Source organism: Scylla paramamosain, chromosome 5 (genome assembly GCF_035594125.1).
Source record: "Scylla paramamosain isolate STU-SP2022 chromosome 5, ASM3559412v1, whole genome shotgun sequence".
In the NCBI taxonomy this organism is placed as follows: domain Eukaryota; kingdom Metazoa; phylum Arthropoda; class Malacostraca; order Decapoda; family Portunidae; genus Scylla; species Scylla paramamosain.
In genome coordinates this window covers 5,447,808-5,462,159 of record NC_087155.1, presented here as the reverse complement: position 1 = coordinate 5,462,159, position 14,352 = coordinate 5,447,808, and the positions used below count along the sequence as shown (strand labels likewise).

The 14,352-nt window shown below is 39.9% G+C and overlaps 1 protein-coding gene across 4 annotated transcripts in view; it reads right to left on the bottom strand.

The window, feature by feature from the left end:
- LOC135100453 (THO complex subunit 5 homolog) overlaps positions 1 to 14,352 on the bottom strand; it is a 105,855-nt gene that overhangs the window by 48,681 nt on the left and 42,822 nt on the right. For 3 of the 4 annotated variants that reach the window (XR_010268714.1, XM_064003362.1, XM_064003364.1), the window contains exons 9-10: positions 5,821 to 5,923; positions 1,384 to 1,606 (exon numbers count right to left, since the gene is read on the bottom strand). Coding sequence is in view for 3 of the 4 variants with exons in the window: in XM_064003362.1 (XP_063859432.1) it covers positions 1,384 to 1,606; positions 5,821 to 5,923 (326 nt within the window). In the remaining variant the exon portion in view is untranslated. The remainder of the gene's footprint in view (positions 1 to 1,383; positions 1,607 to 5,820; positions 5,924 to 14,352) is intronic. The other variant, XM_064003363.1, reaches the window with a different exon arrangement.

The window sequence follows — 14,352 nt, the reverse complement described above, 5'->3', positions numbered from 1 at the left end:
TTTTCTTTTTGGGTGGGGGAAGGAGGAGGCACTGGCCAAGAGGAGAGAGAAAAAAATACACTGAGATGTTGGTTCCATAAGAAAGGTGGGTGAGAAGAACTGGTGGAGATGACTCCTAGAATCTGTTTTAGCTAGAGATGAAATGTGAAGTTTCTTGTTTAGATTATTAGTAAAGTACACACTGAGAATGTAGAAGAGGGGGAAAGCTGAGTGTCAATGAAGAGGAGATAGTTATCTGGAAGAGTGTGTTAAGTTGATAGATGGAGGAATCAAATTTTTGAGGCACTGAACAATACTGAGTTTCCTCTACCCCAATCAAAAATTTTAGAGAGATCAGAAGTCAGGTATTCAGTGGCTTCACTGCAGTTGTTTAATTCCTGGGGAGTTGGATGTCCATGAAAAAGATGTGCAGAAGTGCAGAATAGTATCATCATCAACATAGGAATGGATAGGGCAAGAAGTTTAGCTTAGATCATTGATGAATAAAAGGAAGAGTGGGTGACAGGACAGAAACCAGAGGAACACCACTGTTAACAGACTTAGAAGAACAGTGACCATCTACCACAGCAGCAACAGAACAGTCAAAAAGGAAACCTGAGATGAAGTTACAGAGAAGGACAAAAGCCACAGAAGAGTAGTTTGGATATCAGACCTCTGTGCCAGACATTTGATATATCTAAGGCAACAGCAAAAGTTTCACCAAAATCCCTGAAAGAGGATGACCAAGACTCAGTAAGGAAAGCCAGATCACTAGTAGAATGGCCATAATGGAACCCATACTGACAATCAAATAGAAGACTGTGAAGTGACAGATGTTTAAAAGTCTTACTGTTGAGGATAGATTAGAAATGGCAATCAAATATAAGACTGTGAGGTGATAGATGTTTAAGAATCCTTCTGTTGAAGATGGATTAGAAAACTTTGGTGGCAGAAAAATAAAGTAATAAGATGATAGTCTGAGTGACTACAGCAATCATTCTTTTGAGGAACGGGTTCAATGTAGGCAAATTTCCAGCAAAGAGGAAAGAGAGTTGAAAGAGTTTGACTAGGCAAAGTACAAGCATGGGTTATAGTTTTGGAGAACAACAGGACAAACCCCACCAGTTCCATAAGCATTCCAAGGGTTAAGGTCAGCAAGGGCATGGAAATCATCATTACGAAGAAACTTAATAAGAGACATAAAATAATCAAAGGGTGGAGGAATCATCTATGGTAGAGTTTTTAGCAAAGGTCTGAAAGATGAGTTCAGCTTTAGATATAGATGAAGAGGCAGTGATGCCATTAAGTTAAAATAGAGGAGGAAGAGATGAAAAAAAGTTGTTGGAAATGTTTTTGGTGAGTCACAAAGGGAGTTAGATCAAGAAATATTCTATGAAACATTACCACTTCCTGAGAGTCTTCAGTTATGCTTGGTTGCTGGTAGCTAGAGAAAGAAAGGCCTGCCAAATGCTGAGCCCACTTGTAAGGGCGGCCTGTTGTGGCTAAGTGGTCTGACAGATTGATGTGGATATGGCTCAGTTGGAAAAAGTTAGCTGGGTTGGGTGAGTTGTGGCCATCATCCTCAGGGAAGAGACAGCTGAGAAGTGTATCTCCACTAATTACATCCCTGAAAGAGAGAAAACTGAAAGTTATACAAGAAAGAAACAAGACAACAATAGAAATTAAGAGGGTTATTCTGCTGGAGATGTCCAGAATTAAACTACTGAACATTTTCTTTCTTTCAGTTTTCATTTTTTGAAATCTGAAGACTCTTCAAATAATGTTAGCCACTACAAATAGAATAAGTCACTTAACTTATTTCTTTCCCCATACTTGCAATATCTACTACATAATTATTGTTAGATGTAGTGTTGGTGAAGTTGTAACTCACCATTTAAATTTACCTGTGAACAGCTCTCAACTCCATCCTCTGTAAAACCTATGCACATGTTTTTGTCCAGTTCCAAATGGTGAGCACTGGCAACTCCTCAATAATATTGTGATCACATGATGACAATAATGCCTCAGTACCTCAAGGCCACAGCAGACTGCCAGACTGCACAGATAAACTTTCGCCCCTGAATTTGCACACCAATGTAGTTTTCCCCTGTGCAGTATACGGGTCCACCTTTTTTCACCAAAAGGATAAAAATGGTACAGGTCACTACAAACAAGGTGGAGAAGACCCACATCATTGCCCTGGGGCAAATAACAGTCGAGACCAATGAGGCTGTTGTCCATGTTGCCTGCCATAGAGCCACTACCTTTCACATCCTTGTCACCAGCAAAGATCTGAATGAGAATGAAGTTCCCTGGCAAGCTGAGAAAGACTTCCATGACTTTTAAGGCATGCTTTGATAAAAAATTCATTCATTGCATCCTGGGAGATCAAAAGGAACACTTAGAACTGCTACATAATGCATCAAAATGTGAATGCCTGCACTGCAACCTGGAGCAGCCTCCTCACAAAGCTGCACCAGAATATTCTCTCTATGACAGCCAACTGTTGAACTCATGCATCAGTGTGGCAGGGTAAAACAATGGGCAAATGTTTTGGCTTTATGAAAGCCAGAATCTACACATCCAACTACAATGCCAGACGCACGTGCCCTCTCACATAAACAAACAAAAGACACGCTATCAGTAAAGCACTGCTCGCACACAACTTAACATTATTAACATACTCTCTCTTTTAAGCAAAACTCAAAAAAAACTTTCTCTTGCATGAACAAAAAACTTTACAGGAAATAAATGTTCCTACCATCTCATTTACAACCAGTGCAGTCAACTGGTATTTGCTTACAACTTCAAAGATCCATTTTCAAATACTCTAGCTATTCTCAAAAGATTTAATCCCTTCTTTGTCAGTACATCAGCCAAATGTGCTCTTGAATCAACCCAAAATATCTTTAACTCACCATTATGAACCATTTCTTTGAGAACTGTTATGTCAATTCTTAATCTCTTTTTTTCTGAAACATTTTTGACTCAGTACACATTATCATAAAGTGAATGGTTGTCAACACAGAATTCCACAGACAGCTTGCTTTCATTACCATACAATATTTGAGATAGCATACTTCCCAGGTAGTAGACCATATCCACTGCTTCTACAGATTATAGTGTTTCAGCAGCAAAGGTGCTTTTCACAACTATTCTTATTTTCCTTGTCCCCAATACAAAGGATAACTATTTCCATTTTCACCCATGAGAAAAATACCAAAGCCCCCAGTGCTATTAAATCATCATGAAGATTAGCTAAGGAAGCATCACTGTATATAACCAACTTGTACTTGGAAATATCACCCAGGTCTAGGAAGTGCACTGAACTCTCAAAAGTACAGGCTTTCTTCAGACACTTATTTGTTTCAATCAGATCTTCAACTTTAGGACAGCTAAAGCTAAGCTCCAGAACATCATATGATATGTCAGGTCTTGAACTAGTACAAAATCACCCTAAATGGCCTACTCGACTCCTTAGACTTTCCTTTACCTCATAATTACACTTAACATTTTTCTTCAATCCTCTTGCAGAATGTACATTTTATACACTCAAAAGATTTACAATATTCATTTTGACAAAGAGTGATACCATGTTCATTCTGCATGATATCTAGACCAATATATATGAAAATGGCATCACTTTGCTCTCTAACATGAAAATTATTTCTGATTTGAGCATTGACATTTTCAAATCTCTTTGTTCCTGTCCACAATAAATCATCTACATGCATCAAAAACATACCACATAATTTTCCTTCATGGTCCCAGTAAAAAGCTACAGGGTCAGTTTCCACTTGATTACATCATATCTTTAACAGGAAAGTCTTTACTGTAAGATACCATTTCTTCACTGTACCATTAAGTCCATCTACATGTTTTTCCAGTTTCCACAATACACTGTTATCACAACCTGCATCAATAGGGGTAACAAGATACACTTCACACTCAAACTGTTTACTCTGTAGGAATGCCTTGATATCAATGGAATTCACTGCCCACTTCTTTGAAGACAGTATAGCTTCCTTGCTAACAGTTGGAGAGTCAGGCTGAATTTCTTTTTCCTCAAACATTCTGGCAACCAGCAACGCTTTCATTTTCTTTTTTTTTTCCATCAATGCTTTCTTTTTCTGTTACCGCCCATCAAACTAACACTGCCTTTTCACCCATGTATGGAACTTCCTTACATACTGCAAAATTCTTCCAGCTTTTCAGTTCATCTTTTGTTTTTTCAAGTTCAAGATTTTTTTATATTTTCACAAGCCATTACTGTTTCACTATTTCCTGCAGTTCCTGCACTTCATCTTTTCCCAATACTGGTACCCACTTTTCTATGTCTTTATTCCAGTCAAGGGATGATGTGTCCATCTTTGTGATTAATATTCCTCCTTTTTTTCTTTTTTTTTTTACATAAGAGGGTCACAAGCCATGGGGAAAAAAAAAATCCCACTGAGGTGCCAGTCCCAAAAGAGATGTCAAGAGAATAATTGAAAATTGAAGGATAGGTGTCTTGAAACCTTCCTCTTTAAAGAGTTTAAGTCAAAGGAAGAAGGAAATACAGAAGCAGGCACAGAGTTCCAGTTTACCAAGTTTTTAAGTTTGAATATGAACAAATTGGTCACTGGATGTCAGACTGGAATTAATTAAATTTGTCATAGCAGGACTCACAGCACTAGATCGGTACACCCCAAAGAGGGAGTAGGGTAGCTTACCTAGCCTTCCATAACAATGCAGATCTATTGCCAGCTTTCTTGCATACCCAGACAGTTCTACTTATGAACACCTGAGTTATAAATAAACATCTGGAGATACAACCTCAGAAGAAATCCCAAGTCAGCTGTTGTATCAAGATCAAGAGGCACCATGTTGTTTACACTCAACTCCCAACCTGCAGTGGCTCCACTGCACTGACAAACTGCTGCATCACACCAGATGTGAGAACAAAACATACTCACATAGTTCTAGACATGACACCACTGCATCATGCTAAATGTGATGACAAAATACACACTCCTACATTTCTAGATGTGGTAGAGCTGCACTGCTGTATTACAGCAAATGTGAGGACAAAACACACACATACTCGTGTGGTGGCACCACATCACTGTGTTGCACATAATATGAGGACAAAACACACAGTCACACAATGCTAGGCTATGTGGCTGGAATAAATGAGCACTTATTTCAGTGTTTTCAATATCCTGAGTTTCATGATTCTTGAGTTTAGCACTATGCTTTTGGAAGAAAGCAAGCGCAAAAATCAAGAGGATAGTATACACCAAAAATAACAATATTTAGCAAAGCAATGACTTACAAACAGCCCTTCAGAACTCAACTTGTTTGTTAGTAAAGGAGTGGCCATAATCCTGCTAAAATGCCTTGCATATCTGAATAAATAACCAACAGTGTCAAGATCTCCACTGTACTTATATACATCTCTAAAACACACAAAAACTCTGACTTGATTAGATGCTGGTGGTCAAGCCCAACTTAGTCCTGGCAAAGATATCCTTGATTTTTATATAAAACACTCTACCATAGTGCTACTAGCACTCCATTTAAATGCATTCACAGTCAGATGTGAGATATCAATGTAATGCCACTCAATGATGCTCTATAGGACTGCACAACTGGCAAGACTTGAGCAAAGAAGAAACCACTTGTTCACCACTTCCTAATGTTGACCACTCGACCACTGCCTTTACACTGCTGTGTAACATCTTGCTATATAATTGTGAGATGATCCCATTACATATCTAAGCTTTGAGAAAAGGTAACCTTGGCCTACAGAGGGCTATTTCCAATCCCAGGACACTGCACACATATAAAGGAAATACTCACGTAAGGGCAGCTTTGAGGTTTTCCTGCAAGAATACTGTACACTTGGCAGTGATGATGCGCAGAACCTGCATGTAATGGAAGGAGACCACCACACTGTTGCCTTCTGGAAAGAATTTTAAACTACTAACACAACTATAACCACAATGAAGTGAGCAAAGAAATAAAACTTAATTGGAGCGTTTTTTTTTTTACTATAATAGTAGATAACAAGATAGAATGATTTATTGACAACAGTCACACATGAAAAGTTCTTAACCACTACATAGTTCAAAATAAAATTTTTAAAACATAAGCTTAACATAAAAAAGAAAAAAAAATACAATAAATAAACAATGAATGAATATAAAGCTTAAACATGAATAATCCAATGAAACACAATAAAACACAAAAAATGACTGCAAAAATTAAACATGAAAATCCAACAAAATAAAAACTCAGAGACATCATACTTGAGCATACAGGTTCAACAATTTGCAAATAACATAATAAATGGTTTTATAATCCATTGTATCCAGCAAGTTTTCCAGAGTGCTAATACCAAACTGCCATCTCAGATGGGCCGATATTATACACTGACTTTTGATCTCTTTAAAATTTCTGACTGGGTTAGAGCAAATTTGGTATTGTTCAATGCCTCAAAAACTCAATTCCTCCATCCATCAACTTTACACAATCTTCCAGACAACTAACCCCTCTTCTTCAGTGACACTCAACTGTTCCCCTCTTCTACACTGAACATCCTTGGTCTGTTCTTTTCTTATAATTTAAACCAGAAACTTCACATCTCATCCCTAGCTAAAACAGCTTCTATGAAGTTAGGTGTTCTGAGATGTCTCCACCAGTTTTTTTCACCAGCTGCTAACTCTGTACAGGGGCCTCATCCATCATGTATAGAGTATGCTTCACATTTCTGGGTGGGTTCCAATCATACTGCTCTTTTAGACAGGGTGGAATCAAAAGCTTTTCATTTCATCAACTCCTCTCCTCTAACTAACTGTCTTCAGTCTCTTTCTCATCGCCACAATGCTGCATCTCTAACTATCCTCTACTGCTATTTTCATGCTAACTGTTCTTCTGATCTTGCTAACTGCATGCCTCCCCTCCTCCTACAGTCTCACTGCACAAGACTTTCTTCTTTCTCTCATCCTATCCTGTCCACCCCTCTAATGCAAGAGTTAACCAGTATTCTCAATCATTCATCCCTTTCTCTGGTAAAGTCTGGAACACCCTGGCTGCTTCTGTATTTCCACCTTCCTATGACTTGAATTCCTTCAAGAGGGAGGTTTCAAGACACTTATCCTTCAATTTTTTACTACCACTTTGGACCCTGTTCTGGGACTGGCATCTCAGTGGCCTTTTTTTTTCTCTTTTTTTTTTTGGCAAGTTTCCCTCCTACATGATAAAAAAGAGAAGAAAAAATAAAAAATTTAAAAATTAAAAAAAATAAAAATATCTCTCCACACTTCAAGGGTAACCTGCCCCTCCCTTACCCATTGCAATGCTCTTCCTACACAACAACTAGTTGCCTGCTCCTCAGCTTCATGATCAACCATCTATATATTAAACAGACATCCCTCCCAAATAGGGGTAAGTGAGATGAAGCAATCTGCTCCCCACACAAAATCCCTAAGAATAAATTCAAATCCATCTTAGTTTCCATGACTTTAAGGGGAGGGAGAGAAGCCAAAATGTTATTAACAGTAATGAATGAGAATGATTTGCATTGCATATAATCTGCTTATATACTTACATAGAATCTTACAACCTAATACCATGGAAGGAAAATTAATATAAATTTTAAAAATAATACAATTTTCAAAAAAAGATGGTATCACAGAGTTCTGAGATTAGTTCCACAGCACACAAACAAACAGCAGAACAGGGATGTATGTGATGTGGGACTAAGCAGTAAAAGTCATTGAGCAGTCTGCCTACTGGTGTCATTCTGTGAATTTTGTGAGCTCTGTTATAGGAGTTTTTATGACCATGTGTACTGACTCATTTGCAATTTCCAAACAGGAACCAAGAATGAACATCAAATTTTGTATCAAGCTCAGCAAATCTATAACAGAGACATATGAATCTGAATGTGTGTGTGTGTGTGTGTAGGAGGGAAATAATAATGGATCAGCTAGTAACTATCAAGTGAGGTGGATTCCACCACTTTCTCACAAACCAAGTCTACATCTCATTCAGGCAGGGCAGGTCACATCTGAACCAATGTTACTGTGTGTGACCTTGGTGAGGGTGGGATGGAGACAGAGTAACGAGCTAGCTCGTGGGCAGTGTTACAAACTGGACAAAAAAAAAAAGCTAAATTTGACACAAAAATACCCAAGTGCTTTTAACCACTTCCTTTTCTAAAACCTTTCTGTTCCTCTTGGGTACCATTTTCTGTTCCTTCCCTTATTCTACTTACCAGCACCCTACCATGCATCTTTCCTACCACATGTAGCAAACTTATACTCCAATAGTTTCAGTATCCTTGTCTATCTCGTTTCCTTTATCCAAAAGAACTACACATATAAATGTCCCGTCTTCTGACACCTTGCCAGCAATAAGGCACACATTAAGTTATCTTACCAACCACAATATAATGCTCTCCCCACAATTCTTCAAGCAATTTCCAGCATATCCATCCAAACCTGCAGCTTCCACTTTCCTATTTCCCTCAGCCTCTTTCCCATGATTGGTACACTGTTTACCTCTCCTAATGCACTGAGTCATTTCTTCCACTAACTGCAGCAATCACTGCTCCATCCTCTTCCTCAACATTCAACAATCCTTTAAAATATTCTGCCCATCTTTTGCAGATTGCATTCCTCTCACTCAGCAATGTCCCATCATCTGCATTCAGTCTCTTCATTCCTAGATATTTCCTTCTTTGTAATTTTTATTTTTTTCCAGAACATTTTCTTGTTCATCTGGAAGTTTATGTTAACTTACTACCTCACCTTTCATTTGCAGCTTGCAAATGAAATGAATGAATGTTTTTTCCACTCTTTGTATTCATTATATAACTCCTGATCTTATTTTTGCAGCCAGATTCCATACACACACTTCTTTTCCTCACAGCCACACTGATGTCTTCACATATCAAGATTTGGTACAGCAAGTCAAAACACGCACCACACATCATATCCGGGATTTCCACGTGCGCAGCAAACTTTAAAACTCTATCACTGACATTCACAAAACTAAACATAATCATAATACTACTATGTATCAGAATATCTGGAATGATTCCATTGTGCCTTACACACCAATATTCAGTCTAAAATAAATTGCAATTTATATTTTACTCAATAATCTTCATCAGAAGGTGGTAGCTATGGAAGGTTGTAGTCTTCCTCCTCTGACTGATAAAGTATGAATGTTGAATGACTTAAGTCAAACATGTTTTCGGCAGCTGGTGGCGGTGAGGATGATGGTGATGGATGGGGGATGATGGTGATGGATGGGGGAGCGGGAGATGGAGGAGGGAGTGAATGTGAAGGGGAAGGTGGTGGTGGTGATGAGGGTGAGTGATGAGGGAAGGAATGGTGGGTGATGGGAGAGAGGGAGGCTGAAAAAAAAATTAGCAGGGAGAGGTGAAGATGAGCAGGGGGAGGAAACAGGAAGGTAGGGAAGGTTGATGATGTGGAGAGGAAGGTTTGTGTGAAGAGGGTGCAGAAGGGGGGGGGGTGTCAATGGGGTGAATGATCACACATATTATCTCACCAACTGTAAGCAAGTCACTAACAGTCTGACACAAAAGAAGAAATTATCACACAGGAGTCATTGTTTTCTATAAATAAAGTTGCCATTAGTTTTATTTTTGTGTGATTTATTAATCATCTTTTCGTAATTCTCATTTTACTATTTTTTTTTTTAATGTACGAAGGACACTGGCCAAGGGCAACAAAAACCTAATAAAAAAAATGCCCACTGAATTGCCAGTCCCATAAAAGGGTCAAAGCAGTGGTCAAAAATTGATGAATAAGTGTCTTGAAACCTCCCTCTTGTAGGAATTCAAGTCGTAGGAAGGTGGAAATACAGAAGCAGGCAGGGAGTTCCAGAGTTTACCAGAGAAAGAGATGAATGACTGAGAATACTGGTTAACTCTTGTGTTAGAGAGGTGGACAGAATAGGGGTGAGAGAAAGAAGAAAGTCTTGTGCAGCGAGGACGCTGGAGGAGGGGAGGCATGCAGTTAGCAAGATCAGAAGAGCAGTTAGCATGAAAATAGCGGTAGAAGACAGCTAGATATGCAACATTGCGGCAGTGAGAAAGAGGCTGAAGACAGTCAATTAGAGGAGAGGAGTTGATGAGACGAAAAGCTTTTGATTCCACCCTGTCTAGAAGAGCAGTATGAGTGGAACCCCCCAGACATGTGAAGCATACTCCATACATGGACGGATAAGGCCCTTGTACAGAGTTAGCAGCTGGGGGGGTGAGAAAAACTGGCGGAGACGTCTCAGAAAGCCTAACTTCGTAGAAGCAGTTTTAGCTGGAGATGAGATGTGAAGTTTCCAGTTCAGATTATAAGTAAAGGACAGACCGAGGATGTTCAGTGTAGAAGTGGGGGACAGTTGAGTGTCATTGAAGAAGAGGGGATAGTTGTCTGGAAGGTTGTGTCGAGTTGATAGATGGAGGAATTGAGTTTTTGAGGCATTGAACAATACCAAGTTTGCTCTGCCCCAATCAGAAATTTTAGAAAGATCAAAAGTCAAGCGTTCTGTGGTTTCCCTGCGTGATATGTTTACCTCCTGAAGGGTTGGACGTCTATGAAAAGATGTGGAAAAGTACAGGGTGGTATCATCAGCGTAGGAATGGATAGGACAAGAAGTTTGGTTTAGAAGATCATTAATGAATAATAGGAAGAGAGTGGGTGACAGGACAGAACCCTGAGGAACACCACTGTTAATAGATTTAGGAGAAGAACAGTGACCATCTACCACAGCAGCAATAGAACAGTCAGAAAGGAAACTTGAGATGAAGTTACAGAGAGAAGGATAGAAACTGTAGGAGGGTAGTTTGGAAATCAAAGTTTTGTGCCAGACTCTATCAAAAGCTTTTGATATGTCCAAGGCAACAGCAAAAGTTTCACCAAAATCTCTAAAAGAGGATGACCAAGACTCAGTAAGGAAAGCCAGAAGATGACCAGTAGAGCAGCCTTGACGGAACCCATACTAGCGATCAGATAGAAGGCTGTGAAGTGATAGATGTTTAAGAATCTTCCTGTTGAGGATAGATTCAAAAACTTTAGATAAGCAGGAAATTCAAGCAATAGGACGGTAGTCTGAGGGATCAGAACGGTCACCCTTTTTAGGAACAGGTTGAATGTAGGCAAATTTCCAGCAAGAAGGAAAGGTAGATGTTGACAGACAGAGCTGAAAGAGTTTGACTAGGCAAGGTGCAAGCATGGAAGCACAGTTTCGGAGAACAATACAAGGGACCCCATCAGGTCCATAAGCCTTCCGAAGGTTTAGGCCAGCGAGGGCATGGAAAATATCATTGCGAAGAATTTTAATACGTGGCATGAAGTAGTCAGAGGGTGGAGGAAAGGGAGGAACAAGCCCAGAATCGTCCAATGTAGTGTTTTTAGCAAAGGTTTGAGCGAAGAGTTCAGCTTTAGAAATAGATGTGATAGCAGTGGTGCCATCTGGTTGAAATAGAGGAGAAAAAGAAGAAGCAAAGTTATTGGAGATATTTTTGGCTAGATGCCAGAAATCACGAGGGGAGTTAGATCTTGAAAGGTTTTGACATTTTCTGTTAATGAAGGAGTTTTTGGCTAGTTGGAGAACAGACTTGGCATGGTTCCGGGCAGAAATACAAAGTGCATGAGATTCTGGTGATGGAAGTACCTTTTGTGGGCCACCTCTCTTTCATGTATAGCACGAGAACAAGCTGTATTAAACCAAGGTTTAGAAGGTTTAGGACGAGAAAAAGAGTGAGGAATGTACACCTCCATGCCAGACACTATCACCTCTGTTATGTGCTCAGCACACAAAGACGGGTCTCTGACACGGAAGCAGTAGTCATTCCAAGGAAAATCAGCAAAATACCTCCTCAGGTCCCCCCAACTAGCAGAGGCAAAACACCAGAGGCACCTTCGCTTAGGGGGATCCTGAGGAGGGATTGGAGCAATAGGACAAGATAAAGATATGAGATTGTGATCGGAGGAGCCCAACGGAGAAGAAAGGGTGACAGCATAAGCAGAAGGATTAGAGGTCAGGAAAAGGTCAAGAATGTTGGGCGTATCTCCAAGACAGTCAGGAATACGAGTAGCGTGTTGCACCAATTGCTCTAGGTCATGGAGGATAGCAAAGTTGTAGGCTAGTTCACCAGGATGGTCAGTGAAGGGAGAAGAAAGCCAAAGCTGGTGGTGAACATTGAAGTCTCCAAGAATGGAGATCTCTGCAAAAGGAAAGAGGGTCAGAATGTGCTCCACTTTGGAAGTTAAGTAGTCAAAGAATTTCTTATAATCAGAGGAGTTAGGTGAGAGGTATGCAGCACAGATAAATTTAGTATGAGAGTGACTCTGTAGTCGTAGCCAGGTGGTGGAAAACTCGGAAGATTCAAGAGCGTGGGCACGAGAGCAGGTTAAGTCATTGCGCACATAAACGCAGCATCCAGCTTTGAATCGAAATTGAGGATAGAGAAAGTAGGAGGGAACAGAAAAGGGGCTACTGTCAGTTGCCTCAGACACCTGAGTTTCAGTGAGGAAAAGAAGATGAGGTTTAGAAGAGGAGAGGTGGTGTTCTACAGATTGAAAATTATATCTTAGACCGCAAATGTTGCAGAAGTTAATGAAGAAAAAGTTGAGGGGGGTGTCAAGACACTTAGGGTCATCGACAGAAAGGCAGTCCAACCTGGGGATATTTATGGTCTCCTCCCCAGATGGGGTGTGTGTGTGTGTAATTAAGTGCATGTAGTTTTGTGTGAAGGAAGAGAGTCATCTTTAGAGGGCAGGCTCTAACTGCCCCCTTGTGTTGTGAGACACAAAGGGAAACATTCAGTGAGGTCACAGCTGGGTTTAATGATAAGTTCACAGCACCCCCTGAACAATGTTTTAGACCTCACTGGAGTAATTACAATCATTATTATCTATTTGTCCATTTTTCATCTTTTCATCTCCTTATCAGTGAATTATTCGAATGTTTCTTGTGCGAGGAACTACTGTACCAGCTAAGAGAGAGAGAGAGAGAGAGAGAGAGAGAGAGAGAGAGAGAGAGAGAGAGAGAGAGAGAGAGAGAGAGAGAGAGAGAGAGAGAGAGAGAGGAGAGGAGAGGAGAGGAGAGGAGAGGAGAGGAGAGGAGAGGAGAGGAGAGGAGAGGAGGGGAGAGGAGAGGAGAGGAGAGGAGAGGAGAGGAGAGGAGAGGAGAGGAGAGGAGAGGAGAGGAGAGGAGAGGAGAGAGAGATGACAGCCACCTCATATGTGTGTAGATGTTGTCATCCACTAAATTATACAATAATATTTTGGCAATAAATTAAATAACAACAAATAGAAATATGTTCCACTACTTTAATAATAGAACAAAAGCAAAGCATAATTGCTGCAAAACATTTTGCTTTGTCACACTCTTTCCCACTACCCACCCCACCACTTTTCTTGTGAATGCTTGTGAGGAGGAAGGGAGAGAAAAGAGCAAGATACTAGATAACAGAGGGTGAAGGGGAGATAAGAGATATAGGGAGGGACTGGTTGAGAAAGAGGTATATAAATGTTCACCATAGCAGAACAATTTTGTACAATGAAACAGAGATGTATTGTTGGTGCAAGACTGAAATAGTTTCACATGAAACACACACACACACACACACACTCTCTCTCTCTCTCTCTCTCTCTCTCTCTCTCTCTCTCTCTCTCTCTCTCTCTCTCTCTCTCTCTCTCTCTCTCTCTCTCATTTCAAGATAACAGAGAAAAGGAAAATATAAAAGCAGAAACAGATGAGAGGAGTGGGGAAGGGAGGGGCAGGACGACATGATGCATGACCAAAGGTGCAAGTATGTACTGGCAGCTCAATGGGCGGGAGGTTTCTACACTCACAAGTATCATATTTTCCCTCACTTTATTTGCGTTATTTCATGGTAGAAACCAAGGATATTTGACTGCCAGTGGTAGAAGCCATCTGCTAAGATCCACTATGAGTGCATGAAATTCCCTCATACTCTGACATTAGAATAATACTGGGAGGAACATAAAACACCGTATCATATCCTGCCAACATTCTGAAAGATCTCATACTATATCCAAGAAGAAATTAAACACACACTGGCTCAAATGACCATGACACAGTATGCGCGTCACTCAAATGTGCTACGAGAGATGAAATGATGCATATAATGCGTCATCATGCTGAAGAGGTTAATGTTCAGAGGGCCTAAAATTTGGAATAACATTTCAGAACATACAAAAATCATTAAATTTGTACTCCCTCATAGGAAGATAAAAAAAAAAAAATATCTATAATCACTATTAAATCTAGGGAAATTTCACATAACCATATTCTTAAAATAGAGTCACAGGTGTCAGTTTCCTCCTCTAATCA